Source organism: Lytechinus pictus, chromosome 11 (assembly GCF_037042905.1).
Source record: "Lytechinus pictus isolate F3 Inbred chromosome 11, Lp3.0, whole genome shotgun sequence".
NCBI lineage: Eukaryota > Metazoa > Echinodermata > Echinoidea > Temnopleuroida > Toxopneustidae > Lytechinus > Lytechinus pictus.
Genome location: NC_087255.1, coordinates 18588084 through 18610942, shown reverse-complemented (window position 1 = coordinate 18610942; position 22859 = coordinate 18588084). Strand labels below are relative to the sequence as shown.

The 22859-nt window shown below is 36.7% G+C and overlaps 1 protein-coding gene across 1 annotated transcript in view; it reads right to left on the bottom strand.

The window, feature by feature from the left end:
• The window catches only part of LOC129271918 (zinc finger protein GLIS3-like), a 33295-nt gene extending 14275 nt beyond the window's left edge, over positions 1-19020 (bottom strand). The window contains exons 1-2 of the mRNA XM_064106915.1: positions 17292-19020; positions 2743-2904 (exon numbers count right to left, since the gene is read on the bottom strand). Of these exons, the coding sequence (XP_063962985.1) occupies positions 2743-2904; positions 17292-18992 (1863 nt within the window). The 5' untranslated portion in view covers positions 18993-19020. The remainder of the gene's footprint in view (positions 1-2742; positions 2905-17291) is intronic.
• Between the last annotated feature and the right edge of the window lie 3839 nt (positions 19021-22859).

Genomic DNA, 22859 nt, shown 5'->3' with positions numbered 1-22859 from the left:
TGGTCCAACCCTTTCTGTGATTCAAAATTTAATGACCTAGCTCAAGCACAAATCACGCATAAACCAAGACCAGTAATTTACTGAAAAGGGTTAAAGGGGGGGGGGGGGGCCTTTGATACTTAAGCAATTTGAAGTCTTCCAAAAATATTTCAAACCTTTCTTGATATAGTCATTTCTTCATCTGATAATTTCTACTAGTCATAAATGTGACCTGTTTACATATTATTCACATTTTTATAGAAAACAGAACTGGGTAAGCTCGCAGGTATTTTATCAACAGGTGCCTGACGCAAGATGGTATGCCAAAGGAATCTCATGAAAATGATTCCACCAACTACCCGCGCAGCTAGCGGAAGCACTAGCAAGTTAGAGCCAGATAATTCAGCACATTCACATATATCTGTATCAAAAGTGCATCGACTTCAGCAAGTCTATCAGGCATATCTTTATGTATGAGCAAAATGATGCTATGTTCATCTTGCACTTAAAGGGGAAGTTCACCCTGACAAAAAGTTCATTGTAAAAATAGCAGAAAAATAACAAAAATATTGCCAAAGTTTTGAGAAAAGTCCATCAAACATTAAAAAGTTATTGGAATATTTAATAATAATCGATTTGTTACGTCATATGCGAGCAGCATTCCTACATAATAAGATGGTAATAAATCAATGAAATGTCATTTTCTCAGGAAAATGAAAATGGGGTTTAATGTAACTTTTGTGTATCAATCTATAGACAAATCATTTCACACCCGATCATGAAAAAAACACAAAAGTAAGTCATCAGGAACCATTAAAAAAATGAAATTCGTGCATTTTATATTACATAACATATGGGGCAGCTGCTTGTTTATGACGTCACGAATCCGAAACCTAAAATTCTAATTATAAACTTTCTTAATCTTTAACTGATTTTCCTCAAACCTTCACCAATATTTTTTATAATTTCTTCTATTTATACAACAAACTTTTCTTCGGGGTGAATTTCCCCTTTAAATAAAATGCAGGGGCTGCAGAACCAGGGGTGGGCGGCAGGGATTCGGCTCCCCCACCCATTGTTTTAACCTCCCCATTTTCAAAACCATTCTGCGGCCCCAGAAATATTTTTTTATATGTCGGCATTGTACATGTACTTGATATCTGTTCTATCTAATTTTGTACTAGTTTAATTTCTATCAAAAAAACTGAAATCGTTACAGGGATAATTCCAATTTTGTTCATGCAGTATGCAATCTTAATTATGTACATTTGTTTTAGGGTTATGCTCAATAAGCGCTTCAACTTTTCTTTTGGTCCTTACCATATCTCAATTTTAAATTCTGATTATCTAATGATATTATGTTTTTGTACATTATTCATGTGTTTACTGCATGTATATGATTATGGCTATATAAATTAATCTTGAATCTTGAACGTGGTCAATTTTGTTTTAATGTCATATCATTAACAGACTTTGTCTTTTATATAAAAGCATGTTTTGTTAATGGAGTATATTTTTAATATTCCATTATCATTCACTCATAATATCAATGTTATCAAAAAGATTTCAAAACCATAAATCTACCTCATCTTCTTTTAGGGATAAAGAGAGAGTTGGTAAATTTACAATACACGTTCTCCCTCAAACGATTTCTCTAGAGTTTACAAGTAACAGATTGGGTGATATCCACCGACCAATCAATATCCGAAGGAAAGAAGATGCTGAACGCTGCCAAGACGATGGCAGGTGGGTTAGGGCAGGCCAAAAAAAAAAAAATCTTTTTCTGGGGCAACATTTCACAACCTTCTGCCAAAATCTGCATTGGAAAAGCTTTAACATTTTACTCTTTTTTATTATTTCTTAGGGGTCTTTTGAGCATTTCTTGGGCAAAATGGCCCCCAATTGATTTTTTTCCTGGTGTAGGTGTCTGCATCATGACAGAACTTCGATGACGACGTGCAGAAGCGCTGACAGACACGGACAGGATGATCGAGCAATTTTGCACCCAATGAATGGGATTCTCTCACCATAAAGGATATAGGCAGAAGTCGTCAACCAAGAACGTGTCAACTTTGTGACTTTTTTTCATCCCGACAGTCCCCGTCAAAGAAGACCACTATTTGCACAGCCTCAATTACAAGCTATTAAGCGCCTTTAGTGAGATATCATGCATGGAGAGTGCAAACAGAAGGACACACTTGCTCCACAGGGGCTCATTTGGTCTTTTCATCGCCATGAAAGGCAAGACAGGCCCCCTTCTAAATGGGTACGCTTTTGTGAAAGTTTGTTAATGTTGCCAAAAGTTAAATATCTCACTTCAAAGCTGGAATAAAGACAGATAAAAGAATCTGATCCTAATCTTCCAATGATTTTGTTCGTTCTAACTCCTTTTGTGCCAATATTGACAGATTTTCAATACAATCTAGGTCAAGATTACACAATGATCCTGAAAGGGGGACATTGATGGAACAGCCGCTTGTGTTAATTTTTTTTTCTATCATCAAGCAATATTGGCAGAACAGATGAATTTATCTTCAGGTTTGTGGGGAAGACTCCTTTTCTTGACTGAAATGTACACTCGTTATAATCATGGAAAATGATTTTTCAGATCATAGAGCTTTAATAAACACCAGATACACACTATACAAGGAGTCTGAAAATATCAAATTTAACATAAAAAAATAATAGCTCTTTAAAAAGCTCTTGTGAGAAAAATATGTGTAAATGTTACATAGAAGTAATATACCAGTAAAGCTATCTTACCGTATCTAAATGAGTTCTCTGATGCTTGGCACGATCTGAGGAATTGCTAAAGGCTTTGGAGCATCCCGGATGCTGACAGAGGTAGGGTTTTTCGCCAGTATGAGAACGTAGATGAATCTTGAGGTTTTCCAGACGAGAGAACGCTTTATTACAACCTTCAAACTGCGAGGAAGAAAGAGATGGAGACAGAGAATGAGTCCAAATATAGTGCATTTAAATTTTGAATTAATCAAATGAATGTCACTGATCAATATTTCATTTGTGAAATACATTATTTCCAGCTTCTGCTGCAAAAATACAGTGAACAGATCTTTGTATGACTATTATACATTCTGAAAGCGTTTGTTCAGAAATACCTTTTTTATAATTGAAGCTTTAAAAGACCTAGATGTAATTTCATTTTTATTCTAGTTTTTGCCAGTTCTTGGAAAGAGGGATGGCTCTAAATACACATGTATATCTGCACAAACCACAATTCAATCTACGGATTCTTCATCTTTAAGAATTCAGGCAACTCAGAGCATGCCTACGCTTCGAAAATCAAAGTGGGGCTTAAACCAGGAGGGGGGGTGGGTGGGTGTAAACCGGTTATTTGAATTTGGGATATATCATTTTTCGTACGATATATCCTCTTTGCTGGAGAAGGAAATTATAAAACTTTTAGGGCCTAACTTCAAAAATCTTTGATATATTCTTATCCTTACTTCATAGTAATCATTGCGTGCATGCCCTTTTGTAGAATCTTGATAAACCTGTAAAGTGCATGTGCACCTCAAATGGCATCTAACAATGTGTCTCCTATTATCATGCCTACAAAGGGATTTCATGGCAGTCAATAGTTGCCTGGCAACGTACAGCAGATCGGTTTTCATCAGGGTTATAGAGTACACATCATATATTCTTCTGATTTTTCTTCCTCTCTCTCTCTCTCACTCTCTTCATATGTTTATCTAATTGTCTCCTTTATTTTACCTATTTTTCTCACTTTCTCTATTCTCGCTAATTCATAGGAAAGGGTGAAAAGAGTTTGTAGGACTTTGAATTTGATAAAGCTAGAGTTTAAAGGAGTTAAAGATTAATTTTGGAAATGGGAATGAAATTTATGGAGAGAGATGGTGGGAGACAGAAAAAGGACAGACAGATTCAGGAAGTACGCAGGACAGAGGAAAGAAAAATCTGAACTTGAACTGAATTGAACTGGAATTACTTCCATCCCCTTAAAACTTCTGATACGTTCCTGACACAAACTCTTGCTGAGTCAAAAGTTTTTTGTTTTTTTTTGCAGAACAAGAACCTTTTGTTACCTCCTTTCTTTGAAAAATGGGGATGAGACAAAAAGGGGTGACATTTGAGCCAATTAAGGCATTCTTGGAGTGACATTAGGGGTCACAAAAGATTTGGAAAGCAACATGAGCACAAAACATTCACACATGTTTTCTCCCAGTTTATTCATATGTATCCATCATTGCATGTTCTTTGATAAATCATTTGGGAATATGATAGGAAGTGGGATCTAAACTGTTCTACTTAAACATAAAATAATGTCAGTTGTGGTAACGATCTATGAGTGAGTTTGAACAGAATCCAACAAAATGACCACCAAAAGTGTTTATGGTTGATTCCATGCTAGAAATCAGCCATTTTCACAACAATTTTAAACTTGCTGTCAAAACAAATGAGGAACTTAAATTTGTTTTGCAGTAATAATAAAGTACTACTGGGTAGTAATGTAAACAAAAATACAACCAACCAAAATATGTTGTCCATGGGTGAATTAGAGGTGAAAATGTTGTGTAGTCGTACGGGACATTCTGAGTCCCATACGACACACATTTTCACCTTTAATTCACCCATAATAATAATAATCAAAATTTTCAATTATTTATCAGTTTTTCACATGACTACCCAATATTACTTTATCATTGACAAAAAATTAAATTTTATTGCTCAAGCATTCAGCTTAGAGACAAGAAATTGTTGCCAAAATGTCCCGTACGACACGTACGGAATCGCCCTTAAATGTATAAATAATGAATGTGTGCCGAATAATTATGGTAGAAAAGGAATAAATGCTGATGAGAAATTGACAAAACAAGCATGGCATTCCAGTTAGATGTGGGGTCTTTTCCCATGAATTAATAACAAACTATCCCACATGTGCGTTTCTATGTTGGTGATGTTTCAGTGCGGTCATTTTTTCAGCTTATATTTGATCATTTCGCTTCACAGTTTTAGGTTTATTTATGTAAATAAACCAAATCTAGATCTACCATGATATTGTGACTTTTAACTTTGATTTTAGATACTTTTTAACAGTGTTTGCTGCAAGTAGAGGTACTTGGCTTAGTACTTGGAAGAGTGACAACAATTGTATAAACACTGATATCAAATTGAAAAACTAGTTGTATGAAATGTATGAAAAAATGTAAACAAATTGTTGCACAGAGCTTTCAGAGGGGTTTATTTTTCGCAAACAGCATACAAAGTTGTTGAAATGTACTCGTTAAAATAAATGGTTGAGTTACTGCTGAAGACTCCAGACTTGAAAGACAAACAAATGTTGAGACTAGTTACACAACAAAGATGACTTGAACTTTTGTGAGGAATGATTATCAGATGCCAACATGCATGTCATGCAAGCATCCATCAAGACTCCTTGGGCGCGTTCCTGCAATTTTTGAAAGCAAAAATACTAACCAAAGTGAATCACAAATCAAGATGCTTGTATGAAACACAGAGAATGCATTCAAGCGATTTTTTTTCATCAACAGTGATTCATCCTAATTTCAAGACCACCCACTACAAACCTTACTGCAGTTGACAGAGCAAAGTTCCTCTAAAGCTAGAATAGCAATGAATTACAAGTAAAAATGTCTGCATGAAACACTGAGAATTCATTCAAGCATTCTATGTTCAAGCGATTTTACATCAACACTGATTCTCCATACCTTCAAGACCTCTACAGCACAGGTGACCCAGGAATTACAGATCAACTTGGATTGTATGATACCTAAAGCGAGTCCTAACCACAGACCATTATGATATCTTCACTGAATAAGATCAAGTGGTATGATGGTGGGCCCCAATTCTGCGCACCTAACGATTTGAGTTGAGATTTAACATGAATTTCTTTTTATTTCACAAAATCTTTCAGTTAATAATGTTCCTTATATTATTATATCAGTATTAAAGTGTACCAAATATCTCATAAAAATTTCAAAGAAATATAAATATAGGATTTTCTTGGAAAAAACCTCAGGCAGTCATTTTCAGATTGAAAAAAAAATGGTACCCCATGTCTGCGCACCCATTCACTTTGCACACGATTCAGGTATTTTGATGGGAAAGGCTGCATTTTGAGGCCGTCACATGAAATGCCCAAAATTCATTATTTTTCCACCATTTTGAGTCAGATTTTTTAATGAATATTCTGTCTTTATGTACTTTGCATGTGTAAAGTTTGTGTTTGTTGCGTATCTTCTTTTACTAGAATCGTGCAGATACGCGTGTGCGCAGACAAGGGGGACTGCGCAGACTTGGGGGAACTTGCCATACATTCAAGCGATTTTTAGTGACAAGTTCTAAAGAATCATGTGACACAACACTATGGCCAGTATTCTGAACTCAAGTTTAAATTAAACCCTGGTCTAAAGTTGTGGTTTAACTATGGAGAGCCAATTAGGGCACAAATCCCTAACAGTACACATCCAATTTATTAACTCATTTGACACTCATATTGTTCATAATTGTCTGGGAATGATAACTAAATGGAAGTATTCTGAAGTATTTTTCTTCATTATGAAAGCAACAGGAAACAAAATAGTAAACATAAGAGATATAAAATATATAAACATATTTTTTTCATTTTGGGGCTCCCCATAATTTTAGCATAGAGTTAGACCGGGGTCTAAGTTAAACCTGACTTAAGAATATGATGGGCCTATGTTTCCAGTGCTTCATCATGTTTGCATTCCAATATAATAAAAAACTGCCCAAATACAACCATGTTTTAACTAAGGCATCTTGTCAAGTCTTTCCTACAGGAACCCCGCAAGTGGCTTTTCATAATTACCAATCCTAAAACTTCATTATAAACAAAACAATAAAAAGACGCATGGCGCTCTTAGAGCGGGATTCCTGCTAAAAAACGAGGCACAAGCTACATAGACAAGTTGCCTAAATGTCTTAGAAAAAAACCGCAATTCAGGATGGAAAAATATTGCTTGAATGCGACTGTAGACAGCAGTATTTGTGGTTTCAAACTGTCTGTAGATTAATCTTCCGTTTACGAGAGAACATGACGGAATGTCAAGGGTGGTGTGCCTAGCTGTAACTCAAAGCATCATCTTCATTCTTCCAAACTCATCAGGGTCAAGATGAGAACATTAAAGGGGATGTTCACCCTAACAAAATGTTTATTGTAAAAAAAAACAGTAAAAAAAATATATTGGTGAAGGATTGAAGAAAATACATCAAAGATTTCAAAAGTTGATAAAGAATTAAATTTTTTAGATTTGTGACGTCATATTCAAGCAGCTTCCCATGTATGGTGAATCAAAAATATAACTGAAATGTCTTTTTCTTTTTAAATTGAAAGTAGGTTTTATTGTACCTTTAGCATATCAACAGAAAAATTATTTCACACCTGCTCCGGCAAGAAGAAAATTTTCAGTCATCACGAATCATTAAATAATTGGAATTTATGCATTCTATATCACACAACATATGGGGCAGCTCACAGCTGCTCGTATGAAGTCAAAAACAAAATCTTGAAATTCAAATATCTTTCTTAATCATAAATGGATTTTCCTCAAACCTTCATGCTGCAGTCACATTTCCCCTACGGTGGCCATACACCGTTTTATTTATTTTCATTCAAACCACCTGCATGTAGCTGGTACAAAAATGTTAAAACGGCTGTTTTCGACTCGCCATATAGCTGCCCTATTGAAAATGTGACAGCGCCGTCACCAATCCTTTTTATCAGTTTTTCTTTATTTTTAGAACAAGTTTTTCATCAGTGTGAAATTCCCCTTTAAATTATCTTCCCTTAAAAAGAAAACACCGTCACCAGAGGTTCCCTCACATTAATGATGGAATTTACATTCTGTCTATATAAAGCCAATATTTACAGAGGAAAAATAGCAAATTATCATTAATGCAATATACACAATCTGAAACAAATTTGGCATCATCTTTCTCTCCTTCTCTCAAATTCTTCAGGGTAAAGCAAGCTGACATTCCACTGTCTTTATATATCATCCTGGTTCTTCATGAAAATAATAAGAAGAAAGAACTTGTTGGGTGTCGGGCTACACGCATGTGCGTCATTGGAATTGAAACAAACAAGCTCATCTTCATTGTTCCACATGACGATCAAGTGAAATTGGAATCATCCTGACGGTTGACCTTTGACCTCATGATGTTGTCGGTCACTGACTCTTCAGATCATGTTGCTCTGTATGAGCATAAAGTGTCAAAATATGCCAGAGATAAACACCCAGTCAAAATATTGGGCCATCTGTTTTTCAGCCCAAAGTAAGTAACTGAATAGATATATTCTCTGACATAGCAATTCCACAAAATATAACAAAATTCTTAATTCAAGAATTGCAAAAATTGATTTAGGCCCTATGGAATAGACTTTTTCAATAGCATCTCTGCAAAATGGAATATCATCCTCATTATTCCAAAGTCTATAGAAAAAAATCATACAGTTTAAAGATTACAAAAAACATGAATGTAACATTCTCATAATTCCAAAAATCTATAGAGAAAAAATCATTAATTGTAAGAATTTAAACAAAACATCAATATATCATGATCATTCTCATAATTTCAAAGTATAAAGTAAAAGAACAACAAAAAGCATTTTTGAGACTTAAAAGTGCGTAGGTGTCATACTCATAGTAAGACTCATCTCATTTACATTTTGTTTCAATAAAAATAAAAAAATCTTTAGCTTGTGATTTAAAGTCCGGCTTTAAACCCTTTAAATTTGAAATACCCTCCCTGTTAAAGAGTGAAATTACAAACTAGGTTCCAGAGAAACTGCAGCTTTTATAGTTTTTATCTCAAAGTCCATCCAAGACAATGGAACATAATCCTCCTTCCAATGACGCACCTCCTGACCCAGGCACGACCCAACCAATGACATCCCGCTTTTTTCTGGCCCAAGACTCGCTCAGAAAACTTGATCTCTTGACGGTTATTCTAATTTTGGTTCACAGCGGGTATTTCATTGATAAAGGTCATTTCTACCTCCTAAATGGAGTAAGTTTACTTTAAAGGATAAGTCCACCCCAAGAAAAAGTTGATTTAAATAAAAAGAGAAAAAATCAACTAGCACAACACTGAAAATTTCATCAAAATCGGATGTCAAATAAGAAAGTAATGAGATTTTAAAGTTTTGATTAATCTCACAAAACAGAATTTATGCATATCCTGGTTGGTGCGCAAATGAGGTGACTGATGATGTCTCCCACTCACTATTTTTGTATTTCATTGTATGAAATATGAAATATTCTAATTTTCTCCTCATCGTCCTGTGAAACAAAGTTTTATTCCTCCCTGAACATGCGGAATCACCATTTTTTAACATTCTGTGGTTCAATCAAGAGGGTCATTATTGTTGAAATCTATAAAAATTGAAATATTGTATGATTCAAACAATAAGAAACCAAAGAAATAATGAGTAAGGGACATCATCCACTCTCGCATTTGCATGTCACTGAGTTGTGTGGATTAACGATTTTGTGAAAATAAGCGAAACTTTTACATGTCATAACTTTCATATTATACATCCGATTTTGATGAAATTTTCAGTGTTATGCTTGTTTGAATTTTCTCTACTGATTCAAATCAACATTTTGTTCTGGGGTGGACTTGACCTTTAAAAATTGATTGGTGTGTTGTTCTCTGAGAGAAATGAAGGGGACATGAAAGGATTCTATTAGCTCAAAGCACACAAGGGATGATTGTGGGCAAGACCCAGTAACATAACACACAACAATTGATCCTAGAACAAATTTTCATCATTGTTTGCATTGATTTCTGTGTACAATTGGTCACTGAAATCAATTGTCAGATTAGTCGCTAAACTTTGTGTTTCAAGACCTGCAGGCTTGCTTCTTGTTTCTATGTTTGACACTAAGACACCGTTCTCACTACCCTCCTAAAAGTAGTACCCTGGAAACTAGTTTAACGTGTAATGAGAACGGTCAAAGCGATCTTGGAAGCGATCTTCCAAACCGGTTCAGATCAAGATCAATTTGCCTCGCTAAACTTAGCATAAGTGAGGACACAACCATTCATATTAAAACATATAATACATCTATTTTATCAGACTTTTATATAAATACGGGACATCTAATCATCGGGGGGGGGGGGGGGGGGGGGGCAGGTCACACTAGTCTGCAGGCACAGACCCTGATTGGAACTTTGATCAACAAGTGTGCCTCCACATAAAGACTAGCACATACAAAACTTGCTGTTCCAATACAAGCCTTCAGTACACAAGGCATGAGTAGGCTGCACATTCAGACCCTTAATTCAAGTGAAGGGTAATTTGCCCAGCAGACTAAGGTCCCACAATGAGACATTCTTTTATCTTTCTGTACATTTTGAGATCTTAATATTGCAAGTGTTGATTAATAGGCATCCAAACTTGCATGTACAGTATTTCCATGCATTTATTATAACTAGCTTTTGCACATTAAATTCTTTCTATTGAATTATCCCGGATACGATTGCTTTCAAGAGAATTAAATTCACCTAACAAGGATATAAAAAAGTGCCCAAGAGGGGAGATTATTTAAAAAAAAAACAATCCCTTCCATTCACTATTTATTGCTCGCCTAGTAGGCAGATCATGCTTTTTTTGAGCTCTGACGATTAACGCTTATATTCAGCTAGTTCGTTTGATTTCTTATCAATTAATTCAATGCATTCTTCTATTATGTATTAATCTTTATCAATAATTTACTGTGCAAATTTTCCGTACAGTTTTGTAATCAATTTAATCGTATCTGTATTTCTTTAACCATGGATGCTGCAATGTGTAATTCAGTTTTTTTTTACTGCAATACATGTCTATTGAATAAACCATTGAATGAATGAATAACCAATAATATACATTATCAGAAAGAATATATGTCAAGAATATAGACATTCTGCACTTCTCTCCACAATAAAGTTTAAACCCCCAACTCGAGAATTAATGCATTGGCACAGCATAACGCAGACCTGCCAACCTCTGGGAATGAAAAACTGTATTCTGTGATTAAAAAAACTGTATTTTTCCCCAAAAAGTGTATTTCATAATAAAATGCTTGGCGCACTCGCTCATCGCGGCGCTCAAGCTTTGAAACATGTGTATATCTTCACCCTGGTTTGAACAAAATGATTGAAAAAAAAAACAAGTTACCTGAAATTACATTGATCTAATAACCATATTTGTGCACGTTTTATGAAATAGAGACATATAGAGATTATTTTTCTCAATAAATTACGATTTAGTTTTAAAAAAAAAAAAAATGTACTAAATACGGCTAAAACGTACTGGTTGGCAGGTCTGCATAACGATGGGTATAAATCAGTGGAATTGCATTTTTGCCACTCATTTTCTTCAAATTGAACATGACAGGGGTGAACTTTTGTGGCCAAATCCGAAGAGGGGTCCCCACTGTTCCCGATCCAAGCCCCCAATCATGCGCTACAAATTCTACTTAAAAGTGATTAAGAGACCGCAGAGAAATCAAATATTCAGGGATATCCCAGTCATTTTAAGAGGAATATGGAATGCATCCTGCTCGTAAGGAGAATTGGAAGTGATGCCTTATCACGACTTTGATTGTTTGCATCTGATTATTGCCGAGGTTTTCTTGGTTTGTTTTTAATAAAAAAATTGTTATGAAAAAACCCTCCTTTTCATTAAGATGAAAATGTGTTGTTTAAAGATCATACAGGTTTAATTATATTTTAAATGTGTAAAAAGCAGAAAATCAAACATCTAATGTGAAATATTACGTTAACAATCAGCTTTCCATAGATAATACATCTTTGGACTTTTTTGGTTTTTAAGGAGGAAGTCGACCATGATTGGTTTTTTTCAGGTTGGTTTTATCAGGAAGTGGAACATATCAATGAATTGAAGTGAAACTCCTCAAAAATATAAAGAGTTATGAATTTCTAATATTTTTTTAAAAACTTTGTGATATCACATGTAAACAGCTCCTGCTATTACCCCTTTCATAAACCCATCCTCCAATTATCCACCTAAGAGTAATGCGGATAATTCGATAAAAATTGCATTCACAAACTCCAAAAATAATCTGCACTATTTTTTACGAGCGCCCGACCTGAAAAAGGCGGATAATTGTCATGGCAACTGCACACACCCCCTCCGATGGGGTTGTGTTGGAAAAGAGTGACCTGTGACCGCACCATGGCAATTATCCGCATTAATTTGGAAATGCTTTCATAAAGTCAAAATCTGGTCCCGATGTCGCTATTATGCGGATAATTGCAGCATCAAAATAATGCGGATAACTCTGGTCCTGCTCCGATTTTACGACCAAATTATGCGGATATTATCAGCATAAATTTTCATTTTTAATGGTTCGTGCTTGATGATTAAGCATACATGTATCAGGGACAAAATTACACAGGGGCTAGGGGTGATATTGCCCAAAGAGACCTGGGGGGTGTTGCACAAAAATTTAAGTGTGACTTAGAGTCGCACTTAAATTCCCAGTTGCGTACGGTATAGAAGACATCACTACATTGGTCAGATTATGCGCATGGGACGCGCACTACCGCCTATCCATCAATCTGATTGCGCATTAGATATCATGTGCACGTCGGCATTTAAGTGCAACTCCAAGTCATACTTAAATCTGTGTGAAACACCCCCCTGGAAATTGAAAAAAGTCCTGTCAAATCCCCATTCACTGTTAAGCTTATCCACTGTAGCAGATTCAGGCAGTAAGTTGTGAAAATTAGCCACCAAATTTTTTTTTTAAATATCATTTGTTTTCCCCTGACATATATTTATTTTTTCACAGGTTTATGAAATATTATGTCTGATAAGTGATATGGTAAAATTAATGCACATTCTTGCAATTCATTATCAAATAAAATTGCAACAATTCATGAAAACACTGGAAAAAGGCACACATCAGACACCATTTTAAAGTAGTTGATGTGATAACAGCCAAAGATATCCCCATTTTCCATAATCTATGTCTTTCAACATGTATTTTAAAATGTCACATTCTACCTTCAAGTCTTTAAATAATTGATGTTAATGCAACATAAATCAGCAAATCAAATCAGCAAATAAACGACCTCTTGGGGGAAAAACACTCAATTCTCCTCCCAGTGCTAACGCCAGGCTCGTCTGTCTGCTTCGGGTCAAACATACTCTATAAATTCACACCCCAACTCTTGGTGCACTCATAATAAAATATGACCCAATCTTGACTCTTTTTCTCTCTAAACATTTGTAAAAGTTATGAAACTGCAAGAAAAACTCACACCTCTGAATAACCTTTCTAGCTCCCTAGGCTCCCCATCCCTTAAAAAAAAGACCAACAAATGCAGAAGGGAGAAATATATGTTGCTTTCATCAGACAAAAATATTTGCACCCTTGGGGAATTTCTTTCCTCTTTGCCAAGTGATGTAGTTGACTTGAACCTGTGGCAAAATCTGGAGTGATTCATGATTTAAATACATGTGTCAGCAAAGTCACATTTTATTCTCAGTTAAGGGTAAGGTCGTATTGCAGAGGAATTAAGGTAAGTCCAACATAGGTTGCAAGAGGACCAGTGAAACAAGTTAGGTAATTTATCAATGTTTTTGTTTTGAAATTTTTGTGTAAATATGATGAATAAAGACCAAGCGACTCAGACGATATTTGGTACATGTATGCTGATTCATTGGAATTTCGAGAAATGTGTTACGTGCATATTGATCTGTACAATTGGATATTACCATTTCTTTTATATTTTGTTTGTCTCCATTTCTATATTTCTTGTTATATCTGTATCATTTTCATTTCAGTCAGAATAAGATATATTGATCTGTTTTACATCTAAATATGAATTATGTTTCATGTTCTTTTCCTGTCAATTTCATTGCATTGTGAGAATGAATTTAAAATGAAATGAACGTGATTAGAAAAATTAAACTAAGTACAAGAGGCCCCATAGACTAAATGTTGCATATTACTGTTATCACCATTAAATGACAACCTTCAATGCAGATACTACATATAATAGCCTATTTCAACAAATTAACATAAGACCTATTAAAAAACAATTTTTTTTTATTTACTCTTGTAAATGTGTACTAGCTTCCTAGCCAAATGGAAGATGAAAAATTAATACAGTATGACAGCTTTTGCAGTATGGTAGTCTTTGCATTTGTAGATGAGATTAGATTGTCCTTGACATACCAAAAAAGAAAAATAAATGTTATTCAAACATTTTTTATGGCATGCATGGGAGGATTCCGGATGCCGCTATTCTCTTCACAGTTTCAAGAAGCTTGATTCGAGACAACCTCCCAAGTCCCATGAGCGCACCCCTAACTCCCTACCGGTAGGATAAGGATGAGGAGGAGTATGGGAGATGCACAAGAGAAGAACATAATCTGAATGTGACATCTCGGGTCAGGGGTCACAGGTCGCAAGGTCAAGGTAAGAGACATCTGATAAGACAAGACAACATCTTTATTTGTCTTCACACTTTCAATCCCGTGTGTCCTTGCTCATCTCTCTTCACCCAGAAGTCATTTTTTCATTACCACCGCCATCTTCTTCTTCTTCCAGTTCCAGATGCTTTATTATTTTTTGCATACCTGGAGGAGGGGTGCAATGGGTGTGGACTGAAAAGCCAAGTTCAGTAGCCCAGTTTGAGTACATCATCTATGATCTAGCAAAAGACCCAAGGATCACGCAGGCCTACGTAAATGTATGCCATTGTATCTGTCATGTTTGATGTGTGTGTGTAAAACTTGTGGCTGAATGGCTGGGGAAATAAGGCCACATAAATGGGACATGAAGTCACCCAAAGTATTTTTTTATTTTTTCATTGAGCTAAAATGAGGACATCCTGAGCTCAAAAACAATATATAACTTGGCACATTGATCAACCCATACAAGTTCTTGATTGAATGTAGAAGAAATTTAGTGAGATCTTCAACAAATAGGGAGAAAACAAGGTTTGAAGTTTGGGGTTATATTTGCATAAGGTGCATTCACTGTGAAACTTTCAAGTAGTCAAGAAAAACTCCTGTATCTCGCCAATTATTCAATTTTACATCTTCAAATTTTGACATTATGAAGATGAAGAGTTACCCTTTCATGTAAGTGTATTTCAAAATTTACTTTTTGGAGACCAAATCACTATTTTGGCTATTTACAGAGAATATTCCCTGGCAACTTATTGTTGGTTTTGGAGTGGCTTGTCACACACATTCTGTGTCTGTACAGATGCTGGAGAAAGACTGTCATGATCGAAGAGTTTTGGACAGGTGCGAGCTTGGCGGACTCAGGGTCAAGGTCTAAAACCTGATGACATCACACAAGGACTGGTCTAGCGCTGACCCAGTTTCAGAATGAGAGGGCAAAGGTCAAAGTCACGGATCTAAAGCTTCTAACCATTGAACTCCATCAGGACAACGACCATGGTTTAAATAATTCAAAGACAGACCCAGTCGCAGAAAGCTTCGCAATGGATCATGGGGCAGGTTTTATGATTTATCACTCGAAGCAATCAATCATAAAAATAGCCTCACAACATATCATTAGGCTCTATGTTATAGAGCCCTGTACTGAAAAATCATATCTAACTCAAATGTATTGCTTTATTTTATTGTTTTCTAGCTGTTGTAAGGACCTTTTAACTCACTTTATTTGATCTCCATAAAGGAGAAATAACATCATTTTATTGATATAGATAGCATTTGCAAGACATCTATTTCACTATATTAAAGGAAATCTGCATGGAACAGAAAAATTGAGATTATAACATATCAACATTAATTTTCACGAATTGAACTTGTATTTGTGGTCCTAACAGTAGTTCTCTTTGAGATACATATATGTTTTTTTTTTAGCAGAGCAGGGGAAATTGCAAATTGCAAACTAGCGAGGCATCGGGCACTGGCGCCAAAAAAGGGCAGTCGATTTATGGCAAGGTGATAAACTGACAAGCAGTGAATGAATGGAAGGACAAGACAGCTCAGATTCGAGAAAGAATTAAAAGAGTTTTCATCTTTTCAGGAATTTCTATTTCTGTCACATCTGAGCAATTCAACAGATGGTGCAAGAAGGTAAGGACCCTGGGGAGAGGGTGCACAGATATTAAGATCAGCTGAATTTTATGATTTCCGCAGAAAAGCCCTGTAAAGTCGTCCACTTATTATGAGTGAAGAGAAAAGTTTACTCGGTAATCGTATCTACTGACTTAGTGATTGTTGCATCGATTTTGTATCTCAACCATCAGAAATACTTGGGCAAAATTTAATTTGAAACATTAATGAAACCACAAGAACAGTGCCAGCCACACAAAAAAATGTTGTTAGCCTAACAGTTAGCCCAGTCACATCTTTCGGGTTTTGAAGACAAAACATTTATTTCAATGTGTAAGTAATGCATTGTTGCAACATTAGGCATCGCTGCCACATTACCGGCTGTATTAGTGTCTCTGTTAGCGCATTGTTAGCGCTAACAACGTTTCTGTGCAGTCAGTACAGGTTGTTTGTATTTTCTAAATGGTTCCTCTTTAAAGAATGAAACCAATTTAAAAAAAGAACACAATTTCTTATTTCAAAAGTTACCTGGCCCATCTTCATGCAAAACATTAAAAGATGTTTCATTTGGTAAGGTGTTCTAACTTTTTTTTTTTCATTTGGATGTTTGTCCTTAAAATGGCACATATATCGAGAGAAGTGTTATTATTTTTCCCAAAATTACAATGAAAGTATGATTGTTTAGAAATCATATTTCTTTCCTATTTGAATTCATCCTCCTTTTGAGTATTTTGTTTTAAGAAACAAAGCTTATAGAAGCAAAGTATAACAATTTCTGCTGCTTTATAACAAATAATTAACCTTTTTGGAGGCAGAATTATTCCTTTAACACTGTGACAGGTGGAATAAAAATTGATTAAGAAGATGGCTTCCTCAATGAATCAATATTCTGAATAAAGATGAACCTTATCACAGACTATATACTTATATGCTCAAATAGATACCTGTGTATTACATCGCAATGTGCTCCACATTTTTAATGACCACTATGAAAACTTCCCTCATGAAGCAATTTCTATATGTAGGACTACACGGAACATAGTTGACACCTTTATAATTAAAACCAGAAATGCTAATCAAATTTGAGAAATAAAAAAAAATTCTAATCTAAATAATATCTTATTTTTGGAGAGAGTAAAATATACAGTATTGTGCCATGTGAAGACTTGTAATCAGTATATAAGATATCAATTTCATGTAAAGACAAGGTTAATTAGTTGAAGTGTCTACTCACTGTGCATTTATTTGGTTTTTCTCCTGAATGTACACGCATATGAATGAGAAGCTTATAGCGAGCGTTGAAAGGCTTGAAGCGTCTCGTGCATCCCTGCCAGAAGCAAGTGAAATCTTCCCCTTTCCTCTGGTCGATATGCACCTTCTCTATGTGCCTGACAAGTTCTTCTTGCTCCTCAAAGAATGCATTGCAGTCGATCCACCTGCATATCTTCTCCTCAACCTCCAAGCCGAGTTTGGGGGTGGAAGTGGAGATGGGGGAACCGTGGGGGTTGGTGTTGATGATGGGGGGCGAGTGGTTGGCACTGGACTCATAGTGCTGGGCATGGTAAGGTGGAGGAGGGGGCATGTTGGCCGGGAGTGGGTGGGTGGTCATGGTTGGGAGGTGTCCTGGTGCCGATGCATACTGACCAGGGACTGGAGGATTGTAGTTGCCCTGAATGGGAGGATAGTTGTTGGGTGGGTAGGTGGAAGGCTGGGTGAAGGTGGGGTTCTGTTGGTATGTCTGAGAAGTGGAGTAGGGTTGGTTTTGAGAGAAGGATGGACTTTGCTGGGGGTGGGTCTGCGGTGCGTGAGGGGAATGCTGAGGCAAGGCTTGTGGTGGGTGCGGGTGCTGGGGCGGCACTTGGTGAGGTTGTTCCGCACTGGGTTGGAACTGTCCCTGAGGATATTCCTGCCCTTGCGAAAAGCCTGAGGTTTGGTTGAAGCCTTGCTCGATAGGCTCCTGTTTGTACACCTGGTATTGGGGGAAGTTGTTTGAAAATTCTTGTAGAGCTTCCTCCTGTGGCTGCACAATCAATTGACTGTTCATCCCTGTTCCATTGGTCATGGTATTTGTGCTTTCCATGGCTTGCATCTGCTGCGTCACGATCTGTGGGTCTGTGGCTGCATAATGCTGTGGCACCTGCTTTGGCTGTTGATAAGGAGGAGGCATCTTGTCTCCATTCACAGATCCAGCTGCAGACACTTGGATGATCCCAAATGAAGATACCTGTGACATGGGACTGCTGCTATTGCGAGCAGACAGGTGACCATAATCGCCTCCCGGAAAAACCTGGAACGGTGATATTGAAGCAGATGACCCTCTTGAACTGTTGATATAAGCCACCAGGGATGTTGGACTAGTACGGATTAAAGAGTTCAGATCTATGCCTTCAGCGGAAAGGGGAGACAGAGACAGTGCCCGCTTCCTCGAACCCCAGGCAGAGTACGACCTCGCAGAATGTCTAGGACTTGCAAAACTGGAACCTGATGGTGAGATTTCAATGGGGAATGGGGAGAGGGAGTTGAAGCTGCTGGCGTAATGAGACATGGCTGAACCTGGTGGCATCAGAGTCTGGTCAGCAACGTCACTTCCTGCCTGAGATCCTGGCCCACCACTATGTCCTTGACGATTGCTGCCCCATTCCTGCTTCACGTCAAGGAGATGGTGTCTGTCACTGGATGCGCTGGTAGGGGGATGGTGTCCTCCTTCCTGCCCAGGATTCCGAGGTGTAAAGCGGATACTGGAGATATCACTCGCCGTTGGTGACATGCTCCTCTCAGACGTGCCCTGCCGGTGATGAGTTGTATTGTTGAAGCCCTGCTGCTGGTTCTGGTGGTTTCCTGGCTGGCGGAAGCGGTTCTGTCTGAGGGTGGTACCTGGTACAGCTGGGCTGGGCATCGACTGGGCATCATTAGCATTGGTGATGACCACTTCCATACCGCCATATCGTCCATCTGCAACATAAAAAGGCAGTCGAAGAGAAGAACATATTAGAATCAACACCCAAAATACTTCTGACATACATCATATTTCTGAGCAAAGTCCACACCAAGAGTCTACATGATTCTCAAATGTTTATAAGAGTGTCTTATCTGAGAGTCAATACAATTATGAATTGTCCTATCAATCCGGATCTGATGATATCAAGATCAAAGATCAAGAAATGCTTTGTATAATGGTAAAGGTATGTGAGCATTTCATAAAGGACTTCATTCACAAGTATGATATTCATATCTCAACAATACACAATGATTATTGATGCCATGGCAAATTCGGTTTCAAATTTATTATTAAAATTCATTATTTGGTTTAAAAGTGATTATTAAATGCTTAGTTTCCAGGGTAAAAATAATTACAATGTATTAAAGGGCTCAATAGAAACAAAGTATTAAGCACTACATAAATGTAAGTATTATTATTATTAAGTCATCAAATAGCATATTACAATCCATTTCAATATAATGTCAGAAGAAAGTGATATACTTCAAAGTAATACATTTTTTAAGAAGAATAAAGTTCTATTCACTCCCTCTTAGCACATTTTATTTCCCATTTAGACAGGATAGTATTATATCAAACAAATATCCATAGTGCTGAATTCTGAATGATGCATACACCATTTATCTCTCTTGCATGTATCTTGAAGAATAGAAAGGTTCTTAGGAGGGGGGGGGTGAACTGGTATCTGTACACCCCCACCCCACCTCATGGGCAAGGAAAGTCAGTTATCCTCCCATCCATACAATTTGCATGTAGGCCTATACTTCAGTCCTTTTTTAAAAGGTTCCATGACATTTTTGCTCCTGTGACAATTGCTCTGTTTGAAAATCTGCACATTAAGCAAAACATGAAACCTAACCTCCAAAACTAGATAAACCCTAATCTTATACCCCTTTCATAAACCCAATAAAACCTATCCTCCAATTAGCCGCCTAAGAGTAATGCAGATAATTCAATAAAAATTGCGTTCACAAACTCCGAAAATTATCCGCATTATTTTTACGAGCGCCCGTCCTCAAAAAGGCGAATAATCGTCATGACAACTGGACACACCCCCTCCGATGCGGTTGTGTTGGAAAAGGGTGACCTTGTGACCGCACCATGGCAATTATCCGCATTATTTGGAAATACGTTCATAAACGCAAAATCTTGTCCCGATGCCGCTATTATGCGGATAATAGCAGCATCAGAATAATGCGGATAACTTTTGTCCTCCTCTGATTTTACGACCAAATTATGCTGCTATTAGCCGCATAATTGGGTTTTATTGGGTTTATGAAAGGGGTATTAATCTTTACATCATTCTAAACCAAAAGCTCTACTACAATCCTAACTCTAACCCTATGCCTTCTGAGATATTAAGACAGGAGCAATTGTCGCAGGAGCAAATTTTGTGTCACCATTTAGATAAGTGTAATAAACATTTTGACCAGTGCGAATTCTTGAAAAAAATAATCCAGACGGCGGGAAGGGTGGGGGGGCAGTGAAAATGTTGTCAAACACAGGAGAGAAAAGGAAAATAAAGAAGGGAAAGAATATGAAGAAGAAGAAATAAGGTCAGAGGAGAAAAAAATAATTAGAAAAAAAGGTGGATGGCAGGTGCTTTTTAGTGAAAAGACCCTTTCCTGTACATTCTGCCCATTGACTACAGTATCACCACAAAATTCTCTTCACATTTCAAAGCTCAAAGTCAATGTGGCTTCCTCAGTCACGGGAAAAGGAATAACTGGTGTAAAAATTTTCCAATCAAGTTTAATATTACAGCCTTAAAATTGTTTTAATGCTGCATGTTTAAAGCTCCAATAAACTTTAAATGTATAATTCATTTTAACAGTGAATGACTATTTTTGTTGAATGTACTGCCAAATTTTGACAACTTGATAACAAATTATCAACCCCATCCAATTTGTACTTTGTTCTTCTCTTTACATATTGTTAAATCTTTGAAATATCTTCTCTCATCTCAATTTTCATATCTCTCCATTTTTCCAACATTCTAAATTCAGGCAATGCTTAGGGGAAAAAATAAATCTCTCCAAGGTGCATGCCCCTGTTTTGTGCATATGTGCTTTCTCTAAAAAAATATGCTACATAATCTCAAATCATATTTTCTTCTATATTTTGCAAACACCGGATAATGATTATGTTTATCGTGACACACCTTGTACGATGGGAAAATGTACTACATGTATAACTTGAATCACTAATTGGAAAGAAACATTCTAAGTATGTAGAACATAATTTCGACAATATAAAATTGTAGATAGATCATAGAGTTATAACTAGGAAAAAAATCATTTTCTGGAGTAAAGTATTTAGCTATCTCATTTTAAATCCAACAGCTAACTGAACTTCATTGGGGTCTGTATACGGCCAAATGACTACAGTAGGTGGTTTCAAACCACCTTGATCACAAGAATCCCCATTAAATTACGAGAACATGTCTAGGCTAAAAAATACCCATTTATTATTCCTGCATTCACACCGCCCCGAAACATACCCTTCGGGATAAATTCCTGAAGTTAGGAGCATGCGCAGTATGGTCTAATAAGCAAGTAAGGCGCGAGATTCAAAACCACTAGCCCAGCAGCCACCCACGGCGCCCGCGCCCAATGACACGCTGGGCTAAAAGTTCCCGTAAATTGCTTTCACATTGCCAAAATACCTGCGACCTTGGAAAAATCCCCGCGAAAGTTCTCGTAATTTCCCCAAGTACCTACTATTTAGCGGGTATTTTCTTTCGGGGAAATTACGCGTAGTTTACTTTCACATTACCAAAATACCTGGTATTTTCTGATCGGGTAATTTCCCGATCAGAGAATACCTGGAACTGACAAACTTTCAGGCAGTCTGAAACCACCTTATGTCTAACCAGGGAGTTGTGGTCTGGCATATAGGCCCTCATACAGATCAAAGCCAACTTGCAGTTACTTTATACATGTAGTTCATGGTGCTTTCGACTTGTAACTACTTGTTGAATAGAGATGGAATCAATATTTACTAACTTCACAACTAAACATTCTTTCATAATTCCAGATCATCAATGCAAGCTTACAGAGGTCAATATAGCATGCTTTCAGGGATCGTTTAAGTCATCATTAAAAACAATCGATAAGTCGCATCAGATACACACTAAGAGATAAGGATGGCTGACAAAAGGCTGACGATCTTTTTTCGTTACACAGCAGGGAGTGGGGATGGATCGAGCCATACCTGGCTATAAGCAGCATGACATTTATCAATCATTCACAACTCCACTCCCAAGAGAATATGGATATTGATCTTAAAGCTACTCTCATACAATAAATAAACCACCATAGAGCGCAGATCTAAATCAAGATAAGAATACAACTTTTTCGACTTGCTACCATCTCATTTTTGGTTTATTTATCTGTATTTTGTGAGGCAGGAATAGCATCACCTAAGCTTGGTTTCAACATAGTGTCAACAAGCTGGAAAGCTGACATAGCAAACAGTTCAATAGAGTTCCATCTTTACAGAACCTATGGGAAGGGAGGCCCAAGCACATAAAGAATACAAGGGAAAGAAAAGACCTTTGAAGATTTTTAAAAATCTGAAAAAATGTACAACTAGCCATCTCCCTATTAAACCCATCTTTAGAATGGCTTATTTTATCAATTCATTATTACTATAGGAACTAGTTTCCACACGCTTTACCTCATATCTGTTGTAATACAACTATGAAACAAACAAGTAAATCAGAGCAATGTCAGTCGCATGTCTCAAATCTAGACCAACAGCAGAAACATATTTTTTATTTATTTTACTTGAAAAAAAAAAACA